General features: G+C 42.1%; 1 protein-coding gene across 1 annotated transcript in view; it reads left to right on the top strand.

Moving 5' to 3' along the window:
* The window catches only part of CACNA1S (calcium voltage-gated channel subunit alpha1 S), a 422207-nt gene that overhangs the window by 247565 nt on the left and 156001 nt on the right, over window positions 1–18641 (top strand). Inside the window, exons 17-20 of the mRNA XM_077270340.1 lie at window positions 1793–1925; window positions 2431–2560; window positions 8884–8943; window positions 9071–9177. Coding sequence (XP_077126455.1) covers window positions 1793–1925; window positions 2431–2560; window positions 8884–8943; window positions 9071–9177 — 430 coding nt within the window. The remainder of the gene's footprint in view (window positions 1–1792; window positions 1926–2430; window positions 2561–8883; window positions 8944–9070; window positions 9178–18641) is intronic.

Below are 18641 nucleotides of genomic sequence, written 5' to 3'. Positions count from 1 at the left end.
TGCACATAGCCTCATGCCTGTCGAGCATGGATGGCCTGAAGATGAGAAGGAGGAGGAGGCTATGCTTTGTGAGGAGGAGAGGATTCTTACTGTTCTTCCTGGTGAGGACACTAAACGTTTGACTCTTTGTAGTCTGCCACACATGGCAGAGTTCATGTCCAGATGCCTTTCTAAAGACCCTGGCGTGAAACACATTTTGTCCAACATGAAATACTGGCTATGTAACATTCTTGACTTACGGTACGAGGAGAATTTTGCTTCTCTCATGTCGGAGGCAGATGTGTGATTTTCAGTACATGTATTACCCTCAGACAAAAGCTGCTGGCAGAGGTACCGGCTTTTTCACCCACAAGGATTACAGGGGAGGGCATCGCACACCAGGTGCAACTCAGGAGGAAGGGAATGTCCATCAACTGACAGATTTTCATGAGACCATCACATCATCAAGGGCTATCTCTGGGTGTAACTATGAGGAGAATAGAGAAGTTGACCAAAATGGTGAAGGACTACTTAAGTGACCATGCCAGCGTTCTTCCTTATTCTTCAGTGCCCTTTAACTTATGGTTGTCCAAGCTATACATTTGGCCCAACCTCTCCTTCTACACCTTGGAGGTGCTGCCATGCCCTGCTGCAAGTGTGTTGTCTGAGCGGGTTTTTAATTTGGCTGGTGCAATCATAACGTATAGGCACTCACGCCTGTCAACATAAAATGCAGACAGACTGACTCTTCTAAAATTGAACAAGGGCTAGATTTCGGGTGACTTTGTAAGTCCTACAGATGACAGCAACGTAATGTAAAAGCAGGCCAATTTTTTTGTTGGAAAGTTGTCTTAACATCCATCCCTTACCATCCAAAACCCATTTTGCTCATGAAATCACCATCTCCTCCTCCTGCAACAAGTACTTAGTGGTCATGTATGTATACCCCATGTGGTTAATGTTTTGTACTTTGTGAAAACTTGGCACATTGTGCAATGGTGAGACTTGTGCTCCCTATCGATTCCCTTGCTGACACACTGCAAATGTGGAGTAATGAAGATTATTGTCCCTGCTAAATTGTCACGTACCATTATTTGTACCCGTATTGCACCAGTCACACAACTGCTAAGCAAATATTAGATATTTATGTGGAAAATAGCAAAGAGCTGCAACATGTACTTGCAATGATCAGAACACTCAGGTGCCTGCCTTTCACCCATCCTCCCTCCCTCCTATTAAATCTCTCACTACTAAATCCCCACCAAACAAAAAAACAAGTAATCAAGACAGTCTTCAGCTCTTAAAAGAGCTTTTTGGAATAAATTCTCACTACTGTATAACTTTATATCACTGTCAATATCCTGCTTTCACTCTCCCTACACTCACACTACGCTCTCACTATGCTGTTTACGGCTGCAATGTGCGCAAGATGGTGCCGACAATGTTTAAACAGTCCCTATGATGCTGGAAGGCCAGCCAGTCACTGTAATACCACACCAAAGATGGCACCGGCATTACTGTGATTGGCAAGCCAGCCTAGCATGTTCATTCGCTGCAAATAAAGCGCCAAACATGCTGGGCGGGTCACTCGAATATAGGGAGGTGAATACCTAATTACTCACAGAGTAACGAATAACCCAAATACCGTACTATTCGTGTGAGTAACGAATAGTGTCGAATCTATTCGCTCATCACCAGTACATATAGTACACTAATGTAAATGTGACCTAATTGTGTATTTTGGACCACACCATGGTTTCCTTGATTATTTATTCCTTTTGGTATTTTACATAAACATTTGTTTCTGTTTTAGGTGATGATGAAGAAGAAGAGCCTGATATCCCTCTGAGTCCTCGTCCTCGACCTTTAGCAGAGCTGCAGTTAAAGGAGAAAGCTGTGCCCATGCCAGAGGCCAGCTCTTTCTTTATTTTTAGTCCAACAAACAAGTATGTTCTTTCCTTTTAAATAAACTATTTGGTTACTGTGTGTTTTATCAACTGTTTTGCTTGATTGAGAAATGTAAATAATTTTATTGAGCATATTTGTTTTTAACTTTTGCTTTTATACAAAGATGTTTTCTGGAATTCTTTACTGTAAGAGCAGTGAGACTATGGAACTCTCTGCCGTATGATGTTGTAATGATTCCCTACTAAAATTTAAGAGGGGACTGAATGCCTTTCTTGAAAAGTATAATGTTACAGGTTATATACTAGATTCCTTGATAGGGCGTTGATCCAGGGAACTAGTCTGATTGCCATATGTGGAGTCGGGAAGGAATTTTTTTCCCCAATGTGGAGCTTACTGTTTGTCACATGTTTTTTTTTTGCCTTCCTCTGGATCAACATGTTAGGGCATGTTAGGTTAGGATATGGGTTGAACTAGATGGACTTAAAGTCTTTCTTCAACCTTAATAATAACTATGTTACTATTTTTCCTTTTTGTTATCTACAGAATTCGAGTACTATGTCATCGCATAATCAATGCTACAACATTCACCAATTTCATCCTGCTCTTCATTTTATTAAGTAGTATTTCTTTGGCTGCTGAAGACCCGATTAGAACAGATTCTTTCCGTAACCAGGTGATAAAAATATTAAAGCAATACAATTGATTGTGCATTTAAAGTTGTGGCCAAAAGTATTGACACCCCTGCAATTCTGTCAGATAATACTCAGTTTCTTCCTGAAAATGATTGCAAACACAAATTCTTTGTTATTATTATCTTCATTTAATTTGTCTTAAATGAAAAAACACAAAAGAGAATGAAGCAAAAAAAAAACATTGATCATTTCACACAAAAGTCCAAAAATGGGCCAGACAAAAGTATTGGCACCCTCAGCCTAATACTTGGTTGCACAACCTCTAGCCAAAATAACTGCGACTAACCGCTTCTGGTAACGATCAATGAGTTTCTTACAATGCTCTGCTGGAATTTTAGACCATTCTTCTTTGGCAAACTGCTCCAGGTCCCTGATATTTGAAGGGTGCCTTCTCCAAACCTTCTCCATTTTTAGATCTCTCCACAGGTGTTCTATGGGATTCAGGTCTGGACTCATTGCTGGCCACCTTAGAAGTCTCCAGTGCTTTCTCTCAAACCATTTTCTAGTGCTTTTTGAAGTGTGTTTTGGGTCATTGTCCTGCTGGAAGACCTATGACCTCTGAGGGAGACCCAGCTTTCTCACACTGGGCCCTACATTATGCTGCAAAATTTGTTGGTAGTCTTCAGACTTCATAATGCCATGCACACGGTCAAGCAGTCCAGTGCCAGAGGCAGCAAAGCAACCCCAAAACATCAGGGAACCTTCGCCATGTTTGACTGTAGGGACCGTGTTCTTTTCTTTGAATGCCTCTTTTTTTCTCCTGTAAAATCTATGTTGATGCCTTTGCCCAAAAAGCTCTACTTTTGTCTCATCTGACCAGAGAACATTCTTCCAAAACGTTTTAGGCTTTTTCAGGTACGTTTTGGCGAACTCCAGCCTGGCTTTTTTATGTCTCAGGGTAAGAAGTGGGGTCTTCCTGGGTCTCCTACCATGCAGTCCCTTTTCATTCAGACGCCGATGGATAGTACGGGTTGACACTGCTGTACCCTCAGACTGCAGGGCAGCTTGAACTTGTTTGGATGTTAGTCGAGGTTCTTTATCCAACATCCGCACAATCTTGCTTTGAAATCTCTTGTCAATTTTTCTTTTCCGTCCACATCTAGGGAGGTTAGCCACAGTGCCATGGGCTTTAAACTTCTTGATGACACTGCGCACGGTAGACACAGGAACATTGAGGTCTTTGGAGATGGACTTGTAGCCTTGAGATTGCTCATGCTTCCTCACAGTTTGGTTTCTCAAGTCCTCCGACAGTTCTTTGGTCTTCTTTCTTTTCTCCATGCTCAATGTGGCACACACAAGGACACAGGACAGAGGTTGAGTCAACGTTAATCCATGTCAACTGGCTGCAAGTGTGATTTAGTTATTGCCAACACCTGTTAGGTGCCACAGGTAAGTTACAGGTGCTGTTAATTACACAAATTAGAGAAGCATCACATGATTTTTCGAACAGTGCCAATATTTTTGTCCACCCCCTTTTTTATGTTTGGTGTGGAATTATATCCAATTTGGCTTTAGGACAATTCTTTTTGTGTTTTTTCATTTAAGACTAGTGTTGAGCATTCCGATACCGCAAGTATCGTGTATCGGCCGATACTTGCGGGTACCGGAATTCCGATACCGAGATCCGATACTTTTGTGGTATCGGGTATCGGTATCGAAACAACATTAATGTGTAAAATAAAGAATTAAAATAAAAAATATTGCTATACTCACCTCTCCGACGCAGCCTGGACCTCACCGAGGGAACCGGCAGCATTGTTTGCTTAAAATGCGCGCTTTTACTTCCTTCCGTGACGTCACGGCTTGTGATTGGTCGCGTGCCGCCCATGTGGCCGCGACGCGACCAATCACAGCAAGCCGTGACGTAATTTTCAGGTCCTCAATGCCTAATTCTAGGCATTCATGATTTTAAAATTACGTTCCGGCTTGTGATTGGTCGCGTCGCGGTCACATCGGCGACGCGACCAATCACAAGCCGTGACGTCACGGGAGGCAGGAGACGCGCGCATTTTTAAAATTGCCTATTTCTGCATTCAGGACCTGAAATTACGTCACGGCTTGCTGTGATTGGTCGCGTCGCGGAAGGAAGTAAAAGCGCGCATTTTAAGCAAACAACGCTGCCGGTTCCCTCGGTGAGGTCCAGGCTGCGTCAGGGGGTGAGTATAGCATTATTTTTTTATTTTAATTCTTTATTTTACACATTAATATGGATCCCAGGGCCTGAAGGAGAGTTTCCTCTCCTTCAGACCCTGGGAACCATCAGGGATACCGTCCGATACTTGAATCCAATTGACTTGTATTGGTATCGGGTATCGGTATCGGATTAGATCCGATACTTTGCCGGTATCGGCCGATACTTTCCGATACCGATACTTTCAAGTATCGGACGGTATCGCTCAACACTATTTAAGACAAATTAAATGAAGATAATAATAACAAAGAATTTGTGTTTGCAATCATTTTCAGGAAGAAACTATTATCTGACAGAATTGCAGGGGTGTCAATACTTTTGGCCACACCTGTATATAAAAATTATAAAATAATGAGTTTCCTTAAAGAAACATTTCAATTTGTTCCTTGTATTAATGCATATCCACCTGAAGTTCTATCACATGTTGCACTTCTTTTATATGGTGTATTTCCATGTAGTTAATGGGGTGGTCCGGCACCTAAAATGTCCTTTCTAAGTATTTATCTTTACACCCTGCCCTCTTTTGTGATTAGCTTTGTGATGAAATACCTTATGTGCCTTCCTATTTATCTCTGCTGTCAGTTTCTATCCGTGAAATAAGACGTCATCAGGGGGCGGAGATAGCAGCAGTAACAACAGCGCCTGGTGTCCCCCCCAACAGCTTCTATCACCACTCTCAAACAAACCATCATCAGGGGTGCACTGATAGAAGCTGTGGATGACACCAGTGCTGCCTCAAAGCAACAAGCATCACCTTCAACCAAGTTGTCATCAGGGGCAAGTGCTGGTGTCACTCACTAATTCTGAGGGCAGTCCTAGAAGCTGTGGGGCAGCGCTTTAGTCACTCACTGCTTCTATCTCTGCACCATGACGATGTCTTGTTTCAAAGTTACAAGATATGGCGGAGATAGAAGTAGAGTTAGGGTGTAAAGATAAATATTTAGAAATATTTTAGGTAATGGACCACCCCTTTACGCTTCCTTCTTGTTTTCTAGCTTTCATCTTGCATATTGTTCCACTATAGTCTGCTAAAAAAAAACCTCATTGCATCAGTAGAGAATCACATGAACAGCGAGAGATAATACCATCTCTATCTGTTGGAAGGATATAGTGATTTATCTCTTTTCTCTATACAGCGACAAATGGAAGTTCTGACCTGACATTTGAAAGCACATAGGTCCCCAAATTAACGTCTCTATTACTAATATTACCCCTCCTGGAGGAAATCAAGATTTTCTACAAGAAAAATGATTTTCAATAATACCTCTATATAAGATTTAATGATATTGATACCGCAATAATTATATTGCAAAATAACAGACAAATACCGTCAAACCATCAACAAATTCTGTAGGGCTAATACCACCATACTGATCATTAACCAAAACCACTGTGGTAGGACTAATATTATCAAAATATAGTGACCACATAATGGTAATATCAGTTCTCAACCAGTGCTCTGCAGGCCATAAATGTGTATACTGCACAGAAATTCACCAGTGACATTCTTGATGATAGCATGCAAATTGCCGCTTCAGAGAAAAAGAGGACTTAAACTCTATAGCGCCACCTGTTGGAAGTAGCGATCCTACAAGTCACAATCAACCCTTTAACGAGTCGTGCAATATGACTTATGATTGATGATAGTATTCATTAATTTTCCCTTTTCTTTTCCATTTGGCCCAGACTATCATGAACACTGCTTCCATTCATAACTTATTTCTGCAAAACAAAACACAGAAATATATTTGGCTTGTTGCTTTCCTGCCCCTCCTTACATTTCCCCACCTCTACCCAAACCATACAGAGCTATGAATAGTGCCCTAAACAGTAATAATGCCTCTTCTGTGCCACTAAGCAGTAATAATGTTAAAAATGCTAATAATAATTTTATTTATATAGCGCCAACATAATCTGCAGCACTTTACTGTACTTCTACATAGTAATAATCTCCCCTTGTACCTCCTAATAGTAAAAATCCCCATGTGTCTCCTTTAATAATATTCCCCCTTGACTCCTTAAATAATGACCCCTAACAGATTACCCAGAGGGTAAATGAACCCAGCTTAAGGGATAATGTGATTAAAACTTGATTTTTATTGTACTTAATTAATATGGTCTAACAAATAAAGATAAAAATAACTCAGGTGGTATTGCTGTGTAGCATTTCTCTGGGACTCCTCTATGGGATATCACTCTTCTAAATCTAATGGCTGCAGTCCATCTAGGTAGGAGATATGTTAGCTTTAGGAGAGCAGGTCGGACGTTCGGATGGGCGGAACTCGAGGAAAAATGCTAGGAAACATTCTTTCCTGTATAATGACTTGTGTATAAGGCAAAATTAAAAAGAGGAAAAAACCCTCCTCCTCCACCCGTTAATACACACCTCCTCCTTACCCCTCCTTCTCTCATCGTATTTCACCGTTGCCTATGACTGCAGTAGATGACATAGTACAGGGGGAAATAAAACAGCCACTGGTAGTCACTGGTAAATGTAATTTTAACATTATATTACTTTATCTGGGCATATGGTATGTGTGACATAGTCAGACACATCCTGTTTAATTTATGAAGGAGGGAGTCTGAAACTCACAAAGCTTATGCTGACAATGTAAGAACTGCCAAAAATTAGAAGGAAGATGGACTCTGATACACCCTGTATTAGACATAAAGGAGGGCCTCATACACATTCTGCTAAAATTGTTAGGTGGTGGGACTTCTAGACTTATAAAGCTTATGCACTAAGTGTAAGAGTTGCCAAAAATTAGAAGGAAGGACTGCAATATACCCTGGTAGACAAATAGTTTGAATAAGTGTCGCAATATGACCTTCTAAAAATTTGGGGAGAGTGAGGCATCATGACCCTCTAAAGATTTTGAGAGAGAGCCACCTGATGACCCTCTAAAAATTTGGGGTGAGGTCCGCATGATGACCCTCTAAAAATTGAGAGCGTGACACATAATGACCCTCTAAAGATTTGGAAATTGTGACACATGATGACCCTCTAAAATTTTGGAACAAGGGCCGCATGATGACCCTGTTGACATGGTGGATGAGGAGGAGAAGAAAAAGAAAAAAAAACATGAACAATATACCCTTTTTGGGTGGGAAGGGGTGCATGAGAAAACAGTAGAAAAAAAGAGACCGTCCGAGTGTGGGATCACTTGTCTCCTGGAACTCCCTATGGTGGAAGGAAGAATGATCAGTGTTAGGATTATGTGGTCCAGACTCTTGGCTAGTGAGACTAAACTGTGTTGAATACAGGGTGGTGCTGGAAACTTGAATCATTATCTGCCATCCAATCGACCACCTGATCACACTGTTCTGGCTTCGAGTGTTGTCCCATGGCCTCTTGCAAAATTAGATAGGAAGCTAGGTCTTTTGGGTAAGTGTGTTTGTTGTGCTCCCACAGCCAGCACAGTTTCACCTGTTCCACGGCCTCGACCTCTGCATGGAGCATCAGCAGCATGTCCAATTACCAATACCTTACCGTACACCTTGCACATTTTAAATTAAGTATATATTTATATGCCTGTAAACTTTCCAGTATTAATAGGAAGAAGAAAATATTTATGCCTGAAAAAGACTGTTGATTTATTACTGTTATTTTGTACTGCCTTGATGCCTCTTATGCAAAACTATCCCTCCACTCCAGAAAGGAAAATATTTAGCCTTGACAAGGGCTGCTGTTTTAACAGTGCAGCAGCAGTATACAAATACTGCAATAGCAATAATAAACCCCTCACTATATCCCTACTGCACGCCCTAGAGCCTGGAAGAAATCATTAACATAAAAGATTATAAATCAATTTCTCAATGTCTACGCCGCAGCTATGAGGCACACAGGTATAAGACTGGTTTAATCATTCTAATACCTGTATGCCCATAGTAATAGATAAAAATCATCTAGGAGGTGACACATGTCCTTTAACTGCCAATGCACATTAAACAACCTCAAAACGGATTTCATCACTCAGGTATCATTTTAATCAGTATAACGGCGCCGACCTGACACTGTCTGTAGTTTACTGAGCAAAATCCTGCTTACAAGTTGGCTTTAAGGGAAAATTATATTATTTTGATTTTCATTTATCTTTTGTGTATTCATTTCAGATTCTCTCGTACTTCGATATCGTTTTTACTGTCATTTTTACAACAGAAATTGTTCTTAAGGTAAATACATATTTAGAAATATTCTTCTATTCTTATCCTTACTTTATTTACGTTCATTTTTTTATGTACCTACAATTTTGTTTGGTGTTTTAACCGTCCTTTAATCATGTTTACTTTCTCATTATAGATGACAGTATATGGAGCTTTCCTGCATAAAGGTTCATTCTGCAGAAACTATTTTAACATCCTTGATCTTCTGGTTGTTGGAGTCTCTCTGATCTCAAGTGGCATACAGTGAGCAATAATTATTAATGGCTTGTTTTATCCGATATACTGTATGTACAATTTTAGCCTTGTTTATATCTGTTTATGTGAAAACATAGCAGTACAATTCATTCTTATTCATTATATTACAAGTAGAAATAAGCAAATTTTTAAATATTCGGTTCGGATTACTATCTCCATATTTGCAATATTCGCCGAACATAGCCGAACGGAAGTACAGATGAGCGAGTATGTTTGGAAACGATCGTCAAACATGAATTTGGCACAAATAGTCTACCAGTACGGCACAAATATGGCATATTCGGATTCGGCAATCGTTTTCCTAACATATTGGTTCATCTCTAATTACAATCTCTATGACTAACTTTTACTTGTAGAATGTTCAAATGTCTCCTCCTTTTTTAAATTACGGTATACAACTTTTGTGTCTTTTAACACATTAAAGGAAGCTTGTAATGTCCTCAAATGTTATTAACCTGCAGATATAGGGTTAATCTGAAAATTAATAGCTTTACAAAACTCTTTGCTTTATTGAAAGCATAGCAACCAGGAGATAATGAACTGTCTTCATTCCAGGATCCTCAAGCTTTGGCTGGAATCACACTAGCGATTTTAAAACAGATCCGATTTTGATGCAAGAGAGTCGGACGAGTGTAATGCAAGTGTCAAGCGAATGTTATGCGTTTTTCATACGAGTGCAATCTGATTTTTCACACCTAGCATCCAATTTACATCCGAATGCAGTGTGATTGCTATTCGACTGCAATGCAATTTTAACATGACCTTTTACATAGAGAAATTCTCTAAGTCATTTACCCATCATTTTCACATCAGAATAAAAGCCGTCAATTCAGCAGCCGCGTAGTGTAAAATCATAGCAGGAGCCGACAGGATAGAAAAGATGGATTACATACAGTAAATACACATAGAATAGGTAGATACAATATATAGATGTCAGTGAAATATACAATTATTATAGTGGTGTGTGCAGATTACTGTACATGTATTTAATTCATAAAAGATTATTTTTCTGAAAAAAATGGCGTGGCCTCCCGCGTAATTTTGTTAACCAGCAGAGGGAAAGCCGACGGCTGGGGGCAGATGTTTATAGCATGGGAAGGGGGTAATACCCATGGAGCTTCCCAGGCTATTAATATCAGCTCACAGCTGTATAATTAGACTTTACTCGCTACTAAAATGGCAGACCCCCCAAAAAATGATGTGTGGTCCCCCTATAATTAATAACCAGCAAAGGCTATGCAGACAGCTGCAGGTTGATATTAATTAATTGCAGCCATTTGGTAAATTCAAAAAAATTCATTTTTTTCACATTATTGTACACTCTCCACCCCAACTTGACTGAAAGAAAAACAGAAATGTAGAAATTGCTGCAAATTTAATTTAAAAACAAAAAAAGAAATATCACATGGTCATAAGTATTCAGGCCCTTTGCTCAGATGCTCATATTTAACTCACATGCTGTCAATTTCCTTGTGATCCCTTGTGATCCTCCTTGAGATAGTTCTACTCCTTCATTGGAGTCCAGTTGTGTTTAATTAAACTGTTATGACTTGATTTGGAAAGAAACACACCTGTCTATATAAGACCTCACAGATCACAGTGCATATCAGACCAAATGAGAATCATGAGGTCAAAGGAACTGGTTAAGGAGCTCAGAGACAGAATTGTGGCAAGGCACAGATCTGGCTAAGGTTACAACAGAATTACTGCAGTACTCAAGGTTCCTAAGAGCACAGTGGCCTCCATAATCCTTAAATAGGAGTTTGTTACCACAGAAGTCTGTTATGAACTGGTGGCCTAGGAGCAGCATGAGACGTACTCTGGAGAAGGTGGTACCTGTACTGACCGCAGACCCTGAACTTAACACCGCAGCTAGAAGTAGCCGTGGAATGTACCTATCACTCCCTAGACATCTCGACACAGCCGGAGGACTAATTACCCCTAGAGATAGAAAAGGTAAAAACTATCTTGCCTCAGAGAAAATCCCCAAAGGATAGACAGCCCCCCACAAATATTGACTGTGAGAAGAGAGGGAAATAACATACGCAGACTGAAATCAGAATTTAGCAAAGGAGGCCAATTCTAGCTAAATAGAAAGGATAGGACAGAGTACTATGCGGTCTGTATTAAAACACTAGAAAATATCCACCACAGAAAATACAAAATCTCCACATCTAACTAAAGGCATGGAGGGTATATCTGCATCTCCAGAGATACCAGCTTGGCTAAACAAATCCTTATACAGACCAAGCTGGACAAGACAAAACATGGAAAATAAGTAGAACGATCAGGCCCACAGCATGTGGACTGCAGAAAACAAAGCCAGCACTTATCTTTGTTGAAATGAACAGCAAGCAAGAGAGACCAGGCAGGGAAGTGAATCCTTCAGGAAACAATGGACAACTGGCACTAACTAAAGGGTCAAGCAAGACTAAATAGCCCAGTCAGAATTGCAATAAGTGGACACACCTGATGAATGCTGCGATCCAAAGACAGCAGCACTACCACTTATAACCACCGGAGGGAGCCCAAGAGCAGAATTCACAACAGTACCCCCCCCTTGAGGAGTGGTCACCGAACCCTCACCAGAGCCAGCAGGCCGATCAGGATGAGCCAAATGAAAGGCACGAACCAAATCGTCAGTATGAACATCGGACGCAACAACCCAAGAATTATCCTCCTGGCCATAACCCTTCCATTTGACAAGATACTGAAACCTCCGCCTCGAAAAACGAGAATCCAAAATCTTCTCAACCACATACTCCAACTCCCCATCAACCAACACCGGGGCAGGAGGATCAACAGAGGGAACAACAGGCACCACATATTTCCGCAACAAAGATCTATGAAAAACATTATGGATGGAAAAAGAGGCCGGAAGGGCCAAACGAAAAGACACCGGATTGACAATCTCAGAAATCCTATAAGGACCAATAAACCGAGGCTTAAACTTAGGGGAATAAACCTTCATAGGAACATGACGAGAAGACAACCAAACCAAATCCCCAACCCGAAGCCGGGAACCAACACACCGACGACGGTTAGCAAAACGCTGAGCCTCCTCCTGAGACAACACCAAATTTTCCACAACATGAGCCCAAATCTGCTGCTACCAGTCAACCACAGAGTCCACCCCAGGACAATCAGAAGGCTCTACCTGCCCTGAAGAAAAACGAGGATGAAAACCAGAATTACAAAAGAAGGGTGAAACCAAGGTAGCAGAACTAGCCCGATTATTAAGGGCAAACTCGGCCAATGGCAAGAAAGCCACCCAATCGTCCTGATCAGCAGACACAAAGCATCTCAAATAAGTTTCCAAAGTCTGATTAGTTCGCTCTGTTTGGCTATTTGTCTGAGGATGAAACGCGGAAGAAAAAAACAAATCAATGCCCAGCCTAGCACAAAAGGCTCGCCAAAACCTAGAAACAAACTGAGAACCTCTGTCGGACACAATATTCTCCGGAATGCCATGCAAACGAACCACATGCTGAAAAAACAACGGAACCAAATCAGAGGAGGAAGGCAATTTAGGCAAAGGTACCAAATGAACCATCTTAGAAAACCGGTCACAAACCACCCAGATAATCGACATCCTCTGGGAAACTGGAAGATCTGAAATAAAATCCATAGAAATATGCATCCAAGGCCTCTCAGGGACCGGCAAAGGCAAAAGCAACCCACTAGCGCGGAAACAGCAAGGTTTGGCCCGCGCACAAGTCCCACAGTACTGCACAAAAGAACGCACATCCCGTGACAAAGAAGGCCACCAAAAGGACCTACCAACCAAATCTCTGGTACCAAAAATCCCAGGATGGCCAGCCAACACAGAACAATGAACCTCAGAAATCACTTTACTAGTCCATCTGTCAGGAACAAACAGTTTCTCCACTGGACAGCGATCAGGTTTATCGGCCTGAAACTCCTGAAGAGCCCGTCGTAAATCAGGGGAGATGGCAGAAAGAATCACCCCTTCCTTCAGAATGCCGACCGGCTCAAGGACCCCAGGAGAATCAGGCGAAAAGCTCCTAGAGAGGGCATCCGCCTTAACATTCTTAGAACCCGGAAGGTACGAGACCACAAAATCAAAACGGGAGAAAAACAGGGACCATCGGGCCGGTCTAGGATTCAGCCGTCTGGCAGACTCGAGGTAAATCAGATTCTTATGATCAGTCAATACCACAATACGGTGCTTGGCCCCCTCAAGCCAATGACGCCACTCCTCAAATGCCCACTTCATAGCCAACAACTCACGATTGCCGACATCATAATTGCGTTCCGCAGGCGAAAACTTTCGAGAAAAGAAGGCACACGGTTTCTACAAGGAACCATCAGAATTCCTCTGAGACAAAACGGCCCCTGCCCCAATCTCAGAAGCGTCAACCTCAACCTGAAATGGAAGGGAGACCTCCGGCTGACGCAACACAGGGGCAGAAGTAAATCGGCCTTTAAGCTCCTGAAAGGCAGAAACAGCCGCAGAGGACCAATTCGCCACATCAGCGCCCTTCTTCGTCAAATCGGTCAGGGGTTTAACCACACTGGAGAAGTTGGCAATAAAGCGGCGATAAAAATTAGCAAAGCCCAAAAATTTCTGAAGGCTCTTCACAGAAGTGGGCTGGATCCAATCATGAATGGCCTGAACCTTAACCGGATCCATTTCTATAGATGAGGGAGAAAAAATTAAGCCCAAAAAAGAAACCTTCTGTACTACAAAAAGGCACTTAGACCCCTTCACGAACAAAGCATTATCACGAAGGATCTGAAATACCATCCTGACTTGTTTCACATGAGACTCCCAATCATCTGAAAAAATCAAAATATCATCCAAATATACAATCATGAATTTATCAAGATAATTCCGAAATATATCATGCATGAAGGACTGAAACACAGATAGGGCATTAGAGAGCCCGAATGGCATCACAAGGTATTCAAAATGGCCTTCGGGCGTATTAAACGCAGTTTTCCATTCGTCACCCTGCTTAATACGAACAAGATTATATGCCCCTCGAAGGTCAATCTAAGTAAACCAACTAGCCCCCTTAATCCTAGCAAACAAATCAGAAAGCAAAGGCAAAGGGTATTGGAATTTGACCGTGATCTTATTCAAGAGGCGATAATACAGGGTCTCAAGGAGCCATCCTTCTTGGCAACAAAAAAAAAACCTGCTCCCAATGGTGAAGAAGATGGCCGAATATGCCCCTTCTCCAAAGATTCCTTAACATAGCTCCGCATGGCGGTATGTTCTGGCACAGACAGGTTAAAAAGTCAGCCCTTAGGGAACTTACAGCCTGGAATCAAGTCGATAGCACAATCACAGTTCCTATGCGGTGGAAGGGAACTGGACTTGGGCTCATCAAATACATCCTGGAAATCTGACAAAAACTCAGGAATTTCAGAAGAGGGGGAGGAGGTAATTGACATCAAAGGAACGTCACCATGAACCCCCTGACAACCCCAACTAGTCACAGACATAGATTTCCAATCTAGTACCGGATTATGCACCTGTAACCATGGGAAACCCAGCACAATAGCATCATGCAAATTATGCAACACCAGAAAACGACAATCTTCCTGATGAGCTGGCGCCATACACATGGTCAGCTGTGTCCAAAACTGAGGTTTATTTTTAGCCAGCGGTGTAGCATCAATGCCCCTCAAAGGAATAGGACTCTGCAAAGGCTGCAAAGGGAACCCACAACGTCTGGCAAAAGTCCATTAAATTTAAAGTGGCGCCTGAATCCACAAATGCCATGACAGAAAATGACGATAATGATCAGATCAGGGTCACAGATAACAGAAATTTAGGTTGTACAGTACTGATGGTAACAGAACTAGCGATTCTCTTAGTACGCTTAGGGCAATCAGAAATAACATGAGCAGAATCGCCGCAGTAAAAACACAACTGATTCTGACATCTGAATCCTTGTCGTTCAGCTCTAGACACAATCCTATCACACTGCATAGGCTCAGGACTCCGCTCGGAAGACAATGCCACAGCGCGCACAACTCTGCGCCGATCAATCTGAATGACCAGAGACATAGAATCACTCAGACCAGCAGGCGTGGGAAACCCCACCATAACATCTTTAACAGATTCCGAAAGACCCTTTCTGACTTTCTGAAAATTGCAGCCAAGGCATCCTCATTCCACTTAGCACAGACCATTTTCTAAATTTCTGGCAATATAATTCTGCCGCTTCTTGACCCTGAGACAGGGCCAACAAGGTCTTCTCAGCATGATCCACTGAATTAGGTTCATCATACAATAACCCTAGCGCTTGAAAAAAGATGTCTACATTAAGCAAAGCAGGATTTCCAGCTTCCAGGGAGAACGCCCAATCCTGAGGGTCACCGCGCAGCAGAGAAATGACTATTTTAACCTGCTGGATGGGATCACCAGAGGAACGGGGTTTCAGAGCTAAAAACAGTTTACAGTTATTTTTAAAGCTCAAAAATTTGGACCTGTCCCCAAAAAACAAATCAGGAGTTGGAATTCTAGGCTCTAAAACCGGAGTCTGAACTATATAATCGGAAATACCCTGTACTCTAGCAGCAAGCTGGTCCACACGAGAAGCCAATCCCTGAACGTCCATACCAGCGCCAAACTCCTGAACCACCCAGAGGTAAAAAGGAAAGAAAAGGCACAACAGACTACAGAAAAAAAAATGGCTCAGCACTTTCCTTTCCTTCTTCTGAGATGCAATTAACTCATTGTTGGCCAGTTGTACTGTTATGAACTGGTGGCCTAGGAGCAGCATGAGACGTACTCTGGAGAAGGTGGTACCTGTACAGACCGCAGACCCTGAACTTAACACCGCAACTAGAAGTAGCCGTGGAATGTACCTATCACTCCCTAGACATCTCGACACAGCCGGAGGACTAATTACCCCTAGAGATAGAAAAGGGAAAACTATCTTGCCTCAGAGAAAATCCCCAAAGGATAGACAGCCCCCCACAAATATTGACTGTGAGAAGAGAGGGAAATAACATACGCAGACTGAAATCAGAATTTAGCAAAGGAGGCCAATTCTAGCTAAATAGAAAGGATAGGACAGAGTACTATGCGGTCTGTATTAAAACACTAGAAAATATCCACCACAGAAAATACAAAATCTCCACATCTAACTAAAGGCATGGAGGGTATATCTGCATCTCCAGAGATACCAGCTTGGCTAAACAAATCCTTATACAGACCAAGCTGGACAAGACAAAACATGGAAAATAAGTAGAACGATCAGGCCCACAGCATGTGGACTGCAGAAAACAAAGCCAGCACTTATCTTTGTTGAAATGAACAGCAAGCTAGAGAGACCAGGCAGGGAAGTGAATCCTCCAGGAAACAACGGACAACTGGCACTAACTAAAGGGTCAAGCAAGACTAAATAGCCCAGTCAGAATTGCAATAAGTGGACACACCTGATGAATGCTGCGATCCAAAGACAGCAGCACTACCACTTATAACCACCGGAGGGAGCCCAAGAGCAGAATTCACAACAGAAGTCTTCCTAGACCTGGCCTTCCAGCCAAACTGAGCAATTATGGGAGAAGAGCCTTGGTGAGAGAGGTAAAGAACCCCAAGATCACTGTGGCTGAGCTCCAGAGATGCAGTATGGAGATGGGAGAATGTTCCACAAAGTCAACTATTACTGCAGCCCTCCACCTGTCAGTCTTTTATGGCAGAGTGGCCCAATGGAAGCCTCTCCTCAGTGCAAGACATATGAACGCCTGCATACAGTTTGTTAAAAAAAAACACATGAAGGACTCCCAGACTATGAGAAATAAGATCCTCTGGTCTGATGAGACAAAGATAGACCTTTTTGGTGATAAGTCTATGCGGTATGTGTGGAGAAAACCAGGCACGGCTCATCACCTGCCCAATACAATCCCAACAGTGAAACATGGTGATGGCAGCATCATGCTATGGGGGTGTTTTTCAGCTGCAGGGACAGGACGACTGGTTGTCATTGAAGGAAAAATAAATGCGGCCAAGTACAGAGATATCTTGGATGAAAACCTCTTCCAGAGTGCTCTGGACCCCAGACTTGGCCGAAGGTGTCTTTCAACAAGACAAGGACCCTAAGCACACAGCTAATATAACAAAGGAGTGGCTTCAGAACAACTCTGTGACCATTCTTGACTGGCCCAGCCAGGGCCCTGACCTAAACCCAATTGTGCATCTCTGGAGAGACCTGAAAATGGCTGTCCACCAACGTTCACCATCCAACCTGACGGAACTGGAGAGGATGTGTAAGGAAGATCCCCAAATCCAGCTGTGAAAAACTTGTTGGATCATTACCAAGAAGACTCATGGCTGTACTAGCTCAAAGGGTGCTTCTACTCAGTACTGAGCAAAGGGTCAGAATGCTTATGACCATGTGATATTTCAGTTTTTATTTTTTAATAAATTTGCAAAAATTACTACATTTCTGGGGGTTTTCAGTCCAGATGGGGTGCAGAGTGTACATTAATGAGAAAAAAAAATGAACTTTTTTGAATTTACCAAATGGCTGCAATGAAACAAAGAGTGAAAAATTTAAAGGTGTATGAATACTTTCCATGCCCACTGTACATGTCAGAGGAGAGAGAATTTATTATTTGCGGCTGCTGGACAGCCTGAATACATGTGGGGAATGCCTGTTTTTTAGAAAATCTCCATATGTATTCAGGCTGTCTAGCAGCTGCAAATCATGCAGCTGTAGAGACAAAACTAAATCTCCAAGCACGCCAAAATACTCGGAGAACACCCGAGCAAGCTAGGGAAAACCCGAGTACCGAGCATACTCACTCATCACAACCTGTGACAGGTTATTTTTAAATAATTGATAGATGCTAGGCCTTCCTATAAGACATTTTTATATAAGTTGAAAAAAGACATTCTGTAGGTCCTTCAAGTTCTACCTTACTCCACTAATAATACATTCTCTAGTGCAAAATTATTTATAACCGACAAAGCCATTTGTTGTGACAAAGGTATCCAGCCCTTTTGAAATGCTGTTATACAGTCTGCCATTACTATCTCTTGCGGTAAGGAATTCTGAGTACTATAACTGTAAGGCCTCTTTCATACTTCTGTCTTTCTGCTCCCGTCACAATCCGTCATTTTTTGTGAATGCAAAAAAATTTCCAGGATCCTACATTTTCACACAGACTTGTATTAGCTACAGATTGTGACGGATGGCCATCCGTTTCATCCGTCGTGCACTGGATCCGTCGGAAAATAGTGGTCCGTCGTGCGGAGAAAACGTTCAGACTGACCGTCACACACAGGAATCCAGCGATGTATCACGTTTTTCCCCTCTGAGCATGCCCGGAAGGATATTCAGATCCAGGGAAAAGTCTCTCGCTCTCTCTCTCTCTCTTTCTCTCTCTCTCTCTCGTTCTCTCTCGTCCCCGGACATATGATTCCCGGCAATTTCTCAAATGAAATTGTGGCAAGAGCACAAACGACGCAT

This window comes from Ranitomeya variabilis, chromosome 1, assembly GCF_051348905.1.
Source record: "Ranitomeya variabilis isolate aRanVar5 chromosome 1, aRanVar5.hap1, whole genome shotgun sequence".
Lineage (NCBI taxonomy): Eukaryota > Metazoa > Chordata > Amphibia > Anura > Dendrobatidae > Ranitomeya > Ranitomeya variabilis.
The sequence above is the reverse complement of the archived record's forward strand: the minus strand, read 5'-3'. Positions and strand labels throughout refer to the sequence as shown.